The sequence below is a fragment of the Chaetomium globosum genome, genomic scaffold (genome assembly GCF_000143365.1).
Source record: "Chaetomium globosum CBS 148.51 scaffold_2 genomic scaffold, whole genome shotgun sequence".
Taxonomy (NCBI): Eukaryota; Fungi; Ascomycota; class Sordariomycetes; order Sordariales; family Chaetomiaceae; genus Chaetomium; species Chaetomium globosum.
Genome location: NT_165977.1, coordinates 3,397,578 through 3,412,062, shown reverse-complemented (window position 1 = coordinate 3,412,062; position 14,485 = coordinate 3,397,578). Strand labels below are relative to the sequence as shown.

General features: G+C 54.0%; 5 protein-coding genes across 5 annotated transcripts in view; 3 read left to right on the top strand and 2 right to left on the bottom strand.

The window, feature by feature from the left end:
* Positions 1–2,320, bottom strand: part of CHGG_03203 (uncharacterized protein) — a gene marked incomplete at both ends in the record, with an annotated part of 6,633 nt that extends 4,313 nt beyond the window's left edge. The window contains 3 exons of the mRNA XM_001229718.1: positions 8–444; positions 508–1,932; positions 1,987–2,320. Of these exons, the coding sequence (XP_001229719.1) occupies positions 8–444; positions 508–1,932; positions 1,987–2,320 (2,196 nt within the window). The remainder of the gene's footprint in view (positions 1–7; positions 445–507; positions 1,933–1,986) is intronic.
* A 2,424-nt stretch (positions 2,321–4,744) lies between these two features.
* Positions 4,745–5,598, bottom strand: CHGG_03202 (uncharacterized protein; the record flags this gene model as incomplete). The annotated part of the gene is made up of 2 exons (XM_001229717.1): positions 4,745–5,004; positions 5,061–5,598. 2 exons carry the CDS (start codon positions 5,596–5,598, stop codon positions 4,745–4,747), a joined length of 798 nt encoding a protein of 265 aa, XP_001229718.1.
* Positions 5,599–7,157: 1,559 nt separating this feature from the next.
* CHGG_03201 (uncharacterized protein) lies at positions 7,158–9,273 on the top strand (the record flags this gene model as incomplete). Its single annotated transcript, XM_001229716.1, has 2 exons — positions 7,158–7,967; positions 8,596–9,273. 2 exons carry the CDS (start codon positions 7,158–7,160, stop codon positions 9,271–9,273), a joined length of 1,488 nt encoding a protein of 495 aa, XP_001229717.1.
* A 94-nt stretch (positions 9,274–9,367) lies between these two features.
* CHGG_03200 (uncharacterized protein) lies at positions 9,368–11,142 on the top strand (the record flags this gene model as incomplete). Its single annotated transcript, XM_001229715.1, has 5 exons — positions 9,368–9,419; positions 9,543–9,604; positions 10,165–10,237; positions 10,381–10,632; positions 10,688–11,142. The coding sequence occupies 5 exons, from the start codon at positions 9,368–9,370 to the stop codon at positions 11,140–11,142; spliced, it is 894 nt and encodes a 297-aa protein (XP_001229716.1).
* An 887-nt stretch (positions 11,143–12,029) lies between these two features.
* Positions 12,030–14,332, top strand: CHGG_03199 (uncharacterized protein; the record flags this gene model as incomplete). The annotated part of the gene is made up of 2 exons (XM_001229714.1): positions 12,030–12,147; positions 12,381–14,332. 2 exons carry the CDS (start codon positions 12,030–12,032, stop codon positions 14,330–14,332), a joined length of 2,070 nt encoding a protein of 689 aa, XP_001229715.1.
* Between the last annotated feature and the right edge of the window lie 153 nt (positions 14,333–14,485).

Sequence of the window (14,485 nt, the reverse complement as noted above, 5' to 3'; positions counted from 1 at the left end):
GTCGTACCCGGTAGCCAAAGACAATGTTCTCCCGGACAGTAGCGTTCATGATCCACGGTGACTGGCTGACGTAGGCTACCATTCCATGGACCTCGACCTCGCCCTTAATCTTCCACAGATCACCGAGGATACTCTGCAAGAGAGAACTCTTGCCTGCGCCGACGATGCCAACAATGCAGGACAGATCACCCTTGTGAGCGCTGAAGTTAATATCCTTTAGGACGGTCTTGTCCTCGTGGCGGTTCCAAGAGAAGGAGCCGTTGCGAATCAAGACCGATTCCTCTCCCAAGATCTCAACAGGTGGCTTTGCAATAATAGCCTCGGGCTGGATTTCTTCGGCAACTAGGTATGAGGTAAGGCGGCCAACGGCAACGCTGGCCTCGATGAAGCTGGTGATCACCATGGGGAGAACCGCCAGGGGGAAGGTGAGAAGGTTGAACAGAGCTGAGCGAAGCCAAGGTTAGCCAGAAGAGCGTGGGAAAATGGTTTGTAAAGAAGGGCTCATACCTAGAGCAGGGAAGACAATGTCGGTAGTCAGGGGACGGTCATCGGTAAGCACAAATACGGCGAAAGTGGAACAGGAGACCAAGAACGGAGTGCTAGACCAGGTGAAGTTGGCAAAGGCCTGGCCAGCTCCAATCTTGCGTAGGTTTTTCAGCTCCTGGTCGTTCCTGATGTAGTTCAGCTTGTTCATAAAAGCCGCGCCCCAGGCGTAGAGCTTGATGCTCTTCATATTGTTGATAATTTCGGCAACCAGTCGGCTTCTGGCATCCTTGTTCTTCATCTGCTTTTTCTGCAGGTTCTTCATGATGCGAGCAATCATGCCGTTGATGGGGATCATGAAGATCATGACACCAATGCCCGCCAACATAGACCACCCGACTAGGTGGTAGAGCGAAACCATGCAGATGATGATTTGGAAGGGGGCTGACCACATTTGTTGGGCAAACTGAGTAAGGTCTTGCAGCCGCTGAGCATCGACCGCCATGTAGTTGACGATGTCTCCAGTGGACTTGGATGCCCGGCCCTCGTTCGAAAGCTTCAGGGCCTTCTTGTAGATGGAGGAAGTCAGGCCACCCTTGATTCTCATTCCGGTAACAAAGGACAACTGGAAGTATTGATGAACCATGGTTGTCTGGAAAACGGCAACGGCAAACATGGCGAGCGCGATAGCAGCGCCCTTAATGACGGGCTGGGGCTCGTTCCCGTTGCGGTAGGAAGTCACAAACGTGATTAGGAACCTCAGGAGCTGCGGCTGCATGAACTGAGAGATATCGTTTCCCACTTTGAAAACGGCGGCAAGCATGTAAGGACCGCCGTAAGCACCGAAAAGGGCTCGCCAAAGTGAAGGGTTCTTCCGATGCTTCAGTTCGTGCTGCCACCTGCTGTCAAAGGCGTCACCCGTTGCCTTGGTCGTGTCACTCTTTGACAGCGCCCAGAGGTCATCCTCCGTCAGGAACGTCGAGTAGCCGTACTTCATCAAGGGCGTCATCCACGAAAAAGTGAGGAGGGAGAAGACGGTGGCGTATTCGGCGGGGCACTCCTCCTCCTCATCGACCAGCGCCTCGTACGTGCTATTCTTCTTTGGCCATAGCCACTCGAAGAAGAATTCGACCACCGAAAGGCCGAAGCCTACGGCGTATGTGACAAAGTATGGCAGGCTCTTGACGTAGATTTGCTGCGATATCAAGGACCGAAGCTTGACTGCAAGCGCGATCAGGAGGAATAGCCAGTAGAACAGAACAACGCCGTTTGCGTTTCGGAGTCGGGAGTGCTCGAGCCACTGGATCGTAAAGATGACGAAGAGAGAGAGGACGGTGGCGGCGGTGGTGTAGACCCTAAAGTCGCCGTACCAGATATCGGGGTAGTTGGCGATTTGGAAGCCTAGCTGGACGGCGACATTGGCGATGATGAGCCCGAGGAGCGTCTGGGCTTAAAGTCAGAACATGATAATCATCACTTCCACGTCCGCTAGACATCACCCACCTGCTTTGGTCCAAAAATGCCAGTCCTTCGACACATGTGTCGGTTGCTTCCTCTTAATCAGCCACCATACGGCGATTGAGCCGACGAAGATGCCAAACGCGGCCACTGTAGCCACCCACACGTCGATAAAGCATGGCGTGAAGTCATATCGAAACGGGCTCATCGGGCCCCATCCCTCCTCGTTTCCGCACAAGGGCTGGGCGAAGACGCGCTCGGCACTCAGATAACCGCTCCCGAGTTCCGACACGACATGGCGGTAACCGGTAAACGATCCCGTCTCGAAGATGACCTTTTGCGCCTGTTGCAGGCCATCGCTGTAATCTGCCGGCCCCATTGGCGCAGATATCATGACTTCGGGATGGTGTGCAGAAGGAGTGACATATCAGATGAATATCGGCGGTGGATGTTGTTCAAAGCGCTTTGCGAGACGGGAAGCTTGGACGGTTCGTTTGTCTTGGTATGACGTCCGCTGCTCAACCAACGATCGGCGGGAGTAGCAAGTGATATACACTGGACGGAGCTACGTATTGCTCGGATGCGAAGTTAACACATGAGTTTCAATCACTGACTCGAGTGGAGCACCGTCGTGCGGTTCACGGATTTGATCAGAAGTCGCGCCGAGAAGGAGAAAGCGTTGATAGATAAACAGGTTCAAGGTTGCCCAGTCGGTGTCGTGCCATTGATGGGCAGCCCGTGGGGATGGGCCTTTGGTTGACAGGGGCACCCAGCCCGGGCCTGCATGCAGCTCCAGCGGGTGCCCCACCAAAAAAACAGCCTGAACCGAGCCTGGCGCGCCTGGGAGACTTCACAAGTTGCTCCAACCACTGCAAAACATGGCGGTAAACGCCGCCAAGAGCCGGTACCACCCAGCCCAGGCTTGGAGCAGCGACCCCACCCGAGTTCGGACCCCCCAATCCCCACAAGTCGATCCGTGCATCGACCGGGCCGCACAGCCAATTGCCCCATTTACCGTGCCAGGCGCTGAGGACTGCCTCGTTGCTTTGTAAGATACGAAGAACGTCGAACTCTTGGTTTATTTTCGGCGTGTGTCATGATACGACCGCGCGTTGCATTGCCTACCTAAATAACTAAAGAGATTTAATCAGCCAAGCCGACAGGAGCTAACAAGGCTAGGCAACCAAGAGTGCGTTGAAGAGAAGAAAAAGTCCAAAGAGTTTGGGGAAGAAGGACGATTTTCTTCATATCTCCCGGCTTATCAAGCCAATCTAGACGGATTGGAAACGAAATCTTGATAACTGCCTATGGTAAACCTCTTCCCAGTGTGTTATTACCCATTCCATGCCTACTTTGATAGGTACAACACCTACACAGGTCTAGTCGTGCACCAGTATTCGTAGAGCCGTGTTAACAGATTTGTATGGGCTCCCCACCTGCAATTTGATGTGTCCAGTTATTTCAAGCTGCCCGGCCTTTTTCGCCTCCACCTCTTATAACTTGCAGGAGATGTGGAGGCGGCAACTAATCTGCCCCTCCTTCTCCGGGCCATCTCCGAATTGAAATACCATGTCTCCGAGACGCTCACCATCACCAACTGCACCATCAGCGGCGGGAGCGGGCCCCACCATCACCACCACCAACAAGGACAGCAACACAACAACGCCGTCATCATCATCATCATCAACAACAACATCGGGCAACCACCACCCTTATCCTCTTCCTCCTCCTCCTCATCTGCCTCTTCCCCAGCCTCTTTCCACCTCCTCTGGACCGCAACCCCTCGCCTTGCTCTTCCCCACCAAGCACCACCACCACCACAACCAGTATCACCACAAACCACCAACCACCCCGTCCCCCAACAGCCATTATCACAGGCCCACAGACGATGTGGTCCCAGAAGCAGTTCACGCTCCCCGCGCGCTCGCGGGGCTCCTACCTCATCACCGACACGGTGGCTAAGGAGCTGCCGGAGCTGCGGTCATACAAGGTGGGGCTGCTGCACCTGTTCATCCAGCACACCAGCTGCGCGCTGAGCTTGAATGAGAATTGGGATGAGGTGCGTTCTTTTCTTCTCGCCTCCCCCCCCCCCTTAGATTGTGCTACCACCTAACTTCGGTTGGGCCTCGCATTACCTTCCTTTTTTTCCTTCTTCCCCGCCCTCCCCCCTCAACCCGGTGTTTATGACGTAATGGGAGTGAAATGTTAACTTGGGTGGTTGTACCGTCCGTAGGATGTCCGAGCCGATATGAGCGATACGCTAGATAAGATTGTGCCCGAGGCTGGACCGAATGGGGAGGCGTTGTATCGCCATGATGCCGAAGGCACGTTCCTTTCTTATCTTACTCGGTCGGACTTTGGTTGGATTTCAATGCCGGGCATGGCTGGCTGACGCGGAGTGTAGGACCTGATGATCTCCCTGCGCATGTCAAGTCTGCTTTGATCGGAGCGAGCGTAACGATTCCCATCAAGGATGGAAAGCTGGTAAGCTGGCCTGATGCCAAATGAAGTTCAAGGGGGTTCGCTAACAATACCAGGCCACTGGGACGTGGCAAGGCATTTGGTACCTTGAATTCCGTGCCGCGAAGCACACACGCAAGATAGTAGCCACCATTCAGGGTGAGAAGGCATGAATTCACATTCGGATCTCGGGTATACGCCCCCCAATTTACCTATCTAAATGGCGGGCTCAGCATTGCTCTCCAGCTACCGATATCTAGCCGTAAATCGCCATCCCATGATGCCTAACCCCAACGCCGGACGCCCGCCGAAAAGCAAACCCATGAGTGATGCCGTTTACTAATCAGTGCGTCCCGTTCTCCGTCTTCATGTCGATGTCGTCACCCCCAGCCAGGACCTTGGTCTTGGGGACTTCGCCATCGGTCGGTCCGGAGCCTGGCGTCATGGCAACCACCTCGCCGTCCTCGTTGACAAACTCGAAATTGTAGCGGCTGAGCAAGTGGGGAATAGCCGAGAGCTGAGGGCCGTATCTCTGGGTGTTTTCGTAAAGCTCGAAGAGGGGGACAGCGAGAAGTTTCATATTCTTGGGAACGCTCAAGACCTCTGTAGACAACCGGTTAGCATCGTCATAAGACTGAATATGGAGAATATAGACGTACTCGAGTGCGGCAACTGGATAAAGTACAGCTTCTTGCACTCCTTAGGGCGCGTAATGTGCGCCGGAACAAAAGGGTACATAAAGGTCTCAAAGTTCGGGCGCCACCACTGCGCGAGACAGTCGCCGACCTGCCAGTCCGCCGCCTTGTTGCCCTCGCCAAGGCTGCCAACGGGGGCGAGCCGCTCGTCCAGACGCGCCTTGAACCCCTCGACCTCGTCGTCCTCGGGCCGCAGGTAGTCGCCGGGTAGTTTGAAGAAAGCGTTGGCGATTTGCAGCATCAGGATGTGCGGGTGGTTGTGCTCGTGGCACACCAGGATGCCCTCGCAAGTGCGCCGCATGCCGTGGGCTTGGTAGTGCTCCTCCAGGCGCTTCAGGCGGGCCAAAACACTCGGGTCCTCCTCCGGCTGGGTCTCCTTGACACCGAAAGTGTAGTTGGAGAGAGGGTACAAGCGGATGGTCTCGGGCTGGTTCCCATTGAAGTTTAGCGGGATGATGGGCGGCTGCGTGCTCTGCAGCGCCGTCGGGGTGATAGTCGACATCTTGAGGCTTATCGTTGCGACCTTATCAGAAGAAACAAACTGTCAATGAGACGAAGGCAAATCGCTTTGCTAGAGCCGAATCGCGGCAGGATGGGACGTGGTTTGTTGAATGAAACCGTGTCTCGTCCGGTTGTGTGAGTGCGGGTTCTCGATGCGACAAGTGCTCCCAGGCCTTGGGGAACCTGCAATGGCAAAAGAATGCAAAAGGGAAGGCGGTCAATTTTAGCGTCAGGTATTGTGGGTACATTCAGTCTTGGCAGGGCCTAACCGATTTGAGCCGCGTTTTCCAAACGTCGCTCCTTCCTCATCAACATTCACAAGAGTGCTTGCCCCTGTCTGGAGTCAAAACTCGGAAAGAATCTGACACCCCATGCATAAAAGAGGCGAACTGGAGGCGTAGATGCCGCCGAAATCTTCGATTGGAGTAGCGAAGAAGAAGCCATTCGGAAGCCCAGTCTACTCTTTACTTGACTCTATTCCTTGTATCAACTTCTTTCCTCTACTCTTCTGCTTTCTTTTTTCTGAGTTTCCTTGACTCCTTTATCGTTTCTTGTTTTCTTCTCCTCTTTTCGAGTTTGACTTTTTATGGCCAGTGGGTGCCATGGTGGTGACCGTGATACCTTCCTAGGGAATTCTAATCCTCTAGTTCTAATTCCTACCTAGTGGTTACTTCATGCCAGTTTATTGTCCGTAAGTAGCAGAGACAAACACGACCGGCGTTTCCAACTAGTCCAAGTCCTGCGATAGGGGTATTATTATCTCTCAAGCTTCAAAATCCAAGACTCGGTCACTTGTGGATGATGCTGAGAAGCCCAGGTTGCCCAGGTTGCCCGTTGTGACACAACACGTTGTAGATATAACTACCAAACTCGAAGCGAACGGCATTTTTTTTGGGTTGTTCACAGAATTCCCCTCTAATTCCCTTTTTCTCCCCCCTCTTCTCAGGTAACCGCTTCTTCGCTCACTTCTCTCGAGAAGGGACCAGAGCCGCGTTCAGCGATGCCCCTCTGTTGAACCCAATAGTTCCGCCATACTCGGATTGTTTTTCCATCCCACCATTTCCCACAATTTCCTCTCATTATTCTGGCTGACTGAACTTCTCCCAACCCACTTTTCCACGCGAGACTTCAAACCTATGCCATCCAAAATCTAATCGGTTGGCTAGAGGCGAATTTCATCGCAACTGACTCAACTTTATCAGATCTTCTGATTCTTGCTTTTTTTTTTCTTTTGTTGTCGAGATCATCGACTTTATATTTGCGACTGAATTGACCTCTCGTCGTCTTTTCTTGCGCGGCTCAAGCAGCTTGCATTACATTCTCGAAAACACCACCTGGCGGAATCGCGACCACGATACGCAGGGTTTCCCTATAAGTGAGTTGGGTTTCCATTCAGTTGCTGTTTCCAAACAGCGATATTATCCTCATCCATTAAGCACTTGATCGCCATCGCGATTTTCTTGCATTTTATCTCTCCCTGATGTCTCCATATTATCCCGGCATGGTGCACGATAGTAGAGACTTTGTTGACCTAAGACTGACATACCTAGCAGGGACATCATGAATGACTCGGACCCAACGAGCGTCATGAAGCTCAGCCAGCTTCAAGAGCTTATCGTGAGCGAGTCCCCATCCAAACTGGAGGGCGGCATCCAAACCGGGCTTCGCATTCTCAGCAGCATCAAGAAGGCCTTTGCACTCGCAGAGACTATGCCCGAAATCGCGGAACGGGTGAAATCATGCGATAAACTTCAGGCTCAAGCCGCTCCTCAACGTTCAGTAGTGGGCGTTGTTGGAAGCACCGGTGCTGGTAAAAGCTCGGTGATCAATGCAGTTCTAGAAGAAGAATGCCTCGTCCCGACCCACGGCATGCGTGCATGCACTGCAGTCATCACGGAAATTTCCTACAACAACTCAGACCGAGAAGACCAGAAATATCGCGCCGAGATCCACTTCATTTCCAAGAAGCAGTGGACGAAAGAACTGCGGGTTATGCTCGTCGATATGGCGGACAACCAAGACGCCCTGGGGGCAAATTACAAGAGCAGCGAAAGTGAGGCAAGCATCGCCTACGACAAGATCCGTGCCGTTTACCCGTCTCTGGAGAGTGAGGAGATTAAAGACGGCAAATTTGACATCGACGAACTACTAGCAGAACCTTTAGTCAAGAGTTTGCTTGGTACCGTTGAGCGGCTTGCTAGCTCTAAGTCCGAAGACCTTTTGAAGCTCCTCAAGCCGTTCATCGACTCTCAGGAAAAAGCGCTTGGTAAGAAACAGCCTGGAAAAATGGGGTACTGGCCCCTGGTCAAGGTCGTGAAGGTCTTTGTGCCATCCCCAATCCTGAAAACAGGACTTGTTCTGGTGGACCTCGTAGGTAACTCTATGGCATTCTTATTATTATTCATACTCCGCTATGCCCTAGGGCGTGCCGGACCCTCAGCTATTTAGTGTACAGGAAAACCGTGCCCTCCCGGGCCGGGTGAAAAACCCATACCAACAATCAAGGAGCGATGCGTTTTAGTGAGCCTACATATACAAAGAGAGGAGGCCTCCTGGCCTCCGAACGGGGGCGCTTCAGGCCGCCGCTTCCAGCTCGAGCCTCCTGGCTAAGTTGTACATCGGCAGCTTCCCCGAGTCCATCAGCCAGTCGAGAACTCTCCTCGCGAGCCGTGCAGTCGTGGGATTGATGCCGTGTAGAACAGAGTAAAAGTCCCGTCGTGTCCGAATTCCAGTTCTCTCCCATCTTCTAGTCAACGGTGGGGCCAAACACCACACTACCAGGTGTTCGGCAGTCTCTCGTCCCTTGCCACACTCGCAGGCAGGAGTCAGAACCTCCGGGACTCCCCGTGTAAACAAGAAGTCCCGTAAGCCTATTGCTCCCGTCCGGATTTGAATCAGCAGTGAGCTCTTCGCCTTGCTGAGACCGTCGTGCCTCCTTAGGGTTTCGTTCCGGATCTATGGCATTCTTGCATGGTTGAAACCCTAACGCGTGTAACAGCCTGGCTCCCATGATTCAAATGCCGCCCGGTCTGCAATTGCCTCGAAGTATATTGAGCAATGCTCAGGCCTCTGGGTCGTCGCACCCATCGCAAGGGCGGCTGATGACAAGGTCGCCCAAACCTACCTCGGAGATAATTTTAAACGCCAACTGCAATTCGACGGAACCTACTCGAGGATGACCGTCATTTGTTCAAAGGCCGACGATATCTCCGTCACTGAAGCTTTAAAATATTTACCTGAGGAGGCCGAGGCGAAGCAGCTCCATGCCCACATTAGGCTTCTCGAGCCGGAGTGTAAGAAGCTCCAAGAGAAACTCGATATCTTGGAGCAAGGGGAAACTGAGGCCTACGGCGAAATTGAACAATGCCTAACATATATTGGCGGTCTTCGATCGGCCATCGACGACTCGGCCGATGAGGATGACGTGATTTTGTTTTCTCCGAGGGCGTCACGCAAGAGGCCGACTCGAGAGAAAACTTCAAAGCCCAGCAAGCGCACGCGCCGACAACGTGATGACGACTCTGAAGATTCGGACTCCACTTTGGGTGACGAGCCAATTGTTCTGGAAGATGGGCCCGAAAAGGAGCATATCTCACTGAAGGAGGCAAAGCGGTGGCTGCGGGAGGCCGAGTCTCACTTAAACAAGTTGATTTCGAAGCGCGAGGAGTTGAGTTAACTGATTCTTTCGCCGAAGAAAGACCTTAAAAGTGTAAGGGCTGAAATCAGGTCGCTCAGGTCGGAGATGAAACAGGCGTGTATCAAGTATCGCAATGACTATTCGTGACCTGCCATCCAGGCGCAATTTGCCGAGGGCATTCGGGAGTGAGTTGCCGTCCATTGTACGCGGCCTTACAAACGGCGCTGACAAGGTACTAGGTTGGACCAGGAAAATGCTGCTTACGACGAGGACAACTTTGACCCTGATCATGCCTGGCGTGATTACAGCAATGTCGCTAAAAAGCTCCCCGTTTTCTGCGTGTCGAGCAAGGCATATCAGAAGATCTCTGGTAGATTGAAAGACGATGAAAAGATGAAGGGTTTCAATTGTCTCGAGGATACTGAAATCCCGGCTTTACAGAAACATGCGCTGGGGAACGTCCAAGAGACGCGGGCAGTAACCGGCCGCCGCTTTCTCCAGCATCTAAGCCGCTTCTTGACCTCGTTTCATCTTCAAGTTGTCCTATCGGACCAACCTTTGAAGCTCAGCAGTAATATAAGAGAGAAAGAGTTCCAATCCCTCACGGAGGCTATAAACATTCTTCGACTGGTAGGAGCCCGCGACCCCTGGAAGAGCGAATGACCCTTTCTGGTACAGAACTGTCTAACACATCATTGTTTCTCTATAGGAGCTCAGATCGGCGATACAGCAATGTTTTGCTCAATCTCAGGCAACCGTGAATTCTAAGATTTTCGGAAACCTTACGTTGGGGGCACTCGCTGCCTCCGAGGCCGCTATTCCCACAGTCAATTCCTGGATAGGTCATAAGGACGATGGAGGGTTGCCATACCAAACCTTCCGTGCGACATGCGTCCGAGAGCATGTTCCTGCACTACCTTCCCAACCTAGACTATCCTTCCTGACGTTTTGCGCAGCGGTGTCTTCAAAAGTCCCCGGAGGGGCCCAATGGATTTCAACACGGGTAAGTGAGGCAGATCTTGAATGGCCTCGTCGAGGCTAGCCTGCCGGTGTCAGTACTCAGATACCTAACACCAAATAGCTCTCGCCGACCCCATGACGAAGCCTGGGAAGAGGTTTTCTCGAGTACTCTTCCGCAAAACCTAGATATTCTCGCCGCAACCCTCGCACAATCATCGAGATCCTTCCGCCTACGGATGGCTAAGCGGCCAGAGTTGAAGAAGGCTCCCTCTTTTGCTTTGGTTGCTCGCCAGGTCGAGATCCTGGAACACGGTCTCAACGACACCGTGGGATTTAAAGATTATCTCAACACCGGACAAAAAACAGCCAGTCGACTTTTTTTCCCCGTTATTGCATCGGGGATGGCAGGCGCCTATACATATGGCGTTGAAGAACGCGGTAAGACTACATGCCGCAACTCGTTGTCCTACAGTACTAACCGCTCGCACTCCAGGCACTGGCTGCTTCAAGCGCATAAAAGCTCATGTAGTCGCACACGTCAAGAGCGTGCGAGACACCATGTTCAAGGCGGCCGCGCAGAAGGTAGAACGCGCTCTGAACCACACCATCAACCGCCTCGGGTTCAGAGTGACCACGAAGGTGGATAAGTTTGTGGATCTGATGAAGGATGACTACAGCTCTCTACTCGTCGATCTGAACATCTTCAAGGCCCTGTCCAGCTCTCGGGATCAAATTCGGGCTCTGCTCTCCCAAGCCGATCAGCAGTTCGAACAGGTGCTGCGCCCCATCAAACGTGAGGATACGGCAGCCATGGATGTCGATTACGAAGCATCAGCAACCACACCTGACCCCGGAAAGCCACTCAAGATCGCGAATTCTGGCTGCGGCTCTTCTTTTGCCGTTAGTGCCAATGGGCCGACCTCTTGGGCTGCCGATGGCACACTGTAGGTCGAAAAGGAGCCATGTCTCGAGGACTCTGACGAGGACGTTAGTATCGAAATGCTTAAACCCTCTATGTGATAGGATGTCCTATAGATGGCTAGCTGGTGTTTGTCTGGGCTCGGATGTATGTTGCCCATATGTTGCTGGTTTGATGGCCGACGCGCCTCACCAATGTCTGGTTCTACTTGCTGTTCTACTGGTGTATTTTCACTTTCCCGTTGTCATTGGCTTGGAAACTTCGATTTGCTTGAGAGAGTATTCATGTTCCGGATACTCGATGATTCGATCAGGAGGAAGCCGTTGATAATGAGCGGGTTAATGTACCCACCAATGGGATGTACTCAAATACAAGAACTTCAATTGTGCTGACGGGGAGGTCCCCGAGTCCCGTATTCATGGGCGTCACAAAGCGACTCGGTAGCCAACCTCGTACTCGAGCCATGCATTTGTAAATGGGAGCTAAGCTTACTGGAGAACCGGCCGCATTAATTCGTGGCTTTGATGAAAGAGGGGCGGGAACTGGCCGGTGGCTTCGGCTTCGGCCGTGGTTCCGTGAAGTCGTATTCGCGGAATTGAATTAGGTACATAGGATCTCGGCCATCCAGCTCGTGATGACCCCGCCTAGCACATTTCGAGAGAGGAGCCGTAGAGACTTGTCTCGATCCTCCTCCACCAACGCCGGGGCCTTGTTCGGCGCAACGAGTCAATGACTGGCTGCTCCTAACAAGGCTGTTGGAGCAGCCGTTTTGAGGCTACTCTGACGCGCAGCAAACCACGGGCGTTCCGTGCCAATCGGGCTGCTGGATTTGGCATCGCCGGGGTTGACCGGTAGAGATTTTCAATTAGCGGGCTGCATGGATATATTGCGTGCAGGGCGATGAAGGAGCGTTCCAATGTTCGGGTGCTGCATCGCCAATCGAGAACACCCGTTGCCGTCTGGTGCCGGCTCTGGGGGTCCACAGCAGGTGTACCCCCGCCCCGAATCAGCGGAGCCTCCAGTGGCCAAGGCGTGTGGGCAGGGCGGGACTTGCAGGTTCTGGAACCCAAGAGCCCCAGCGATTTGTCCCTCACTGACGTTTGCCTTACCTCACCACCACATGCAAGCAAAAGAGACACAAACCTACACCTAACCTGACCAGAAGCACAACTTCTTCCACAAAACACGCATCATCCTCTGTTACCCCCCACAGTTACCGTTTCCTACTTTTGCATCCACTCTTCTTCTATGTTTACCGACCTGTCAGATTCACGTAACCATCCCGAGTGTAACAGCGGCGCAGGCCATGCTTTGCAGCCTGCCGATCACCAATCAATTGAGTCACGCGCATCATTGACGTCCGCGGGGTTGCCTCAAGCTCCGGCATCGTTTGCCCGCAACAACACAATGGATGACGCTGCCCGGCTCGTGGGCGAGTTGCAAGACAAGCTTACCGAGCTCGATGGCAAAGTCGCTGCGTATCAACGCGACATGCTAACAGAATTCCACAAACACATGGACGAGTGTCTCAAGGAGTATCCGGATCACATCTCTGGGGAGGTCTCCCGAGCCATCGCCGCCTCCATATCCGCGGGCAGATACCCAGCACTGAGCTGCCTGAGCTGTGAGGCACCGGACTCACCGGCAATCGACCGCACCGCCTGGGGCGGTCGCAAATCCCCCCCACCCATCCTTCGCCATACCTCGGGCATCCCGAAGGAGAGCCCCAGGGATCCACACGCGAGGGAGAAGGAGTTCCAGGGACTATTCACGCCAACCTACCTACCGCTACTCGAGGACAGCCGCGCGCTGCAATCACCGCCAATGTCGCCGCCGCCGACTTCGAGAGGAACGGCACTCGCTCTGTCGACGGATAATGTGAAAAAAGTGGCGGAGTCCAAGCAGGCATTCCTCCAGAATCACGAGGACAGGCCGGGTGCGATTCGGAGGCTGACTGACCAGTCTACGTCATCGCTTGAGTCATCCAGCAGCGACTCCAAAACCCGGCGAAGCGCGCTCCGGCGATCGTCCAGCTCAGTTAAGGGCAGCCCGCGCCGGGTACGTTTTGAGTTTGAAGGCGAGGAAGTGTTTCCCGCATCTTCGTCCCCCAAGACACCGAGTATTGCCCCGGTCGAGGAAAGTGGGGTTGAACCACAGCCCGAGGCGAAGGCAGCGGTCGTGACAACCGAGAATGAGTCAACTGCCTACTCGGGAACTTCGCTGCTCGATGCGGTAGGGGAGCAGGACTCCCTCCCACAACCAAGAAAGGTGTCCTCGACACAAGCACTACAAGCACTCACCCGGAGTCCGCTAGAAGAAGGAACAACGTGGAGAGAAGTCAACGCAGACGTAGAAGAGCCCGTCAAGATGAATGGGACAACACAATCAGCAAAGGCATCGAATCAGCCGGCCAAGACTGACTCGCCAACTATTCAAGCAAACGGCACCGGGTACTTTGCACGTCGGCCGAAGCCCGGACTACCGCTCGAGGAATCGGCGGTCTACGACGACGATGACGAGAGCGAGTCCGACGAGGAGTTTCTCTCGATACCGATCAAGCGAAAGTCTTCTTCCTCTACACCATCACCCTCTACGCCACCCCCCTCCACGGCCGCCCCTCGTACCCGGCCACCAAACGCCCCAGCTCCCGAGTCCCAAACCACCGCATCCGAAACCAACCGAAATCACAGCGCAGACGACGATGGCCTCAACCCACTCTTTGACTTCGACGACGAAGCTGGGGGCCCCGCTGCATCTCAGTCACAAAAATCCCAGAAATACCTACCCGATCCCGAATCATCTGACGACGAGGATACGACCCCACCCGGCCGCCTCCGCAACGAAGGCCTCGAACGGCCGCAGCAACCAACGGTCGCATCTATTTCCACATCCGTTACTGCCACTCGGATCCCGCCCGTGTCTCCCTCGTCGGTGCTGTTCGGCCACAGCGTCGGCTCGTACATGGGCCGGTCCGTGGTGATGCCCCCGGTCAAGGACCCGCAGCTATACGACGAGATTGCGGGCATGGACGACGTGCAGCTTTACGTGGGGAGCATCAAGGACATCTCGGCGGCCCAGGCCGCGAGCATGGGCACGAGTTATAGGGCGTCGAGTTTGGCGAGGGGCGGCGTGCCCAGGAGCTTCTCGGAGAGGCTGGCGTTAGAGGATGAGATGGAGAGGCGGAATGCTGCTAAGGATAAGGAAGAGGAGGGCGTTTAGGGGGGTGTGATCTGGGGTGTGATATGAGGCGTTGGTGGGGGGAGTAGATTTGCTTTGCTTTGGATTTGCATCGAACATTGGATAAGAGCGATATCTGCAATGTTGTGGCTCGGATAGATTGGTTGTTTGGGCGGGTGGTCCCATCCATATACT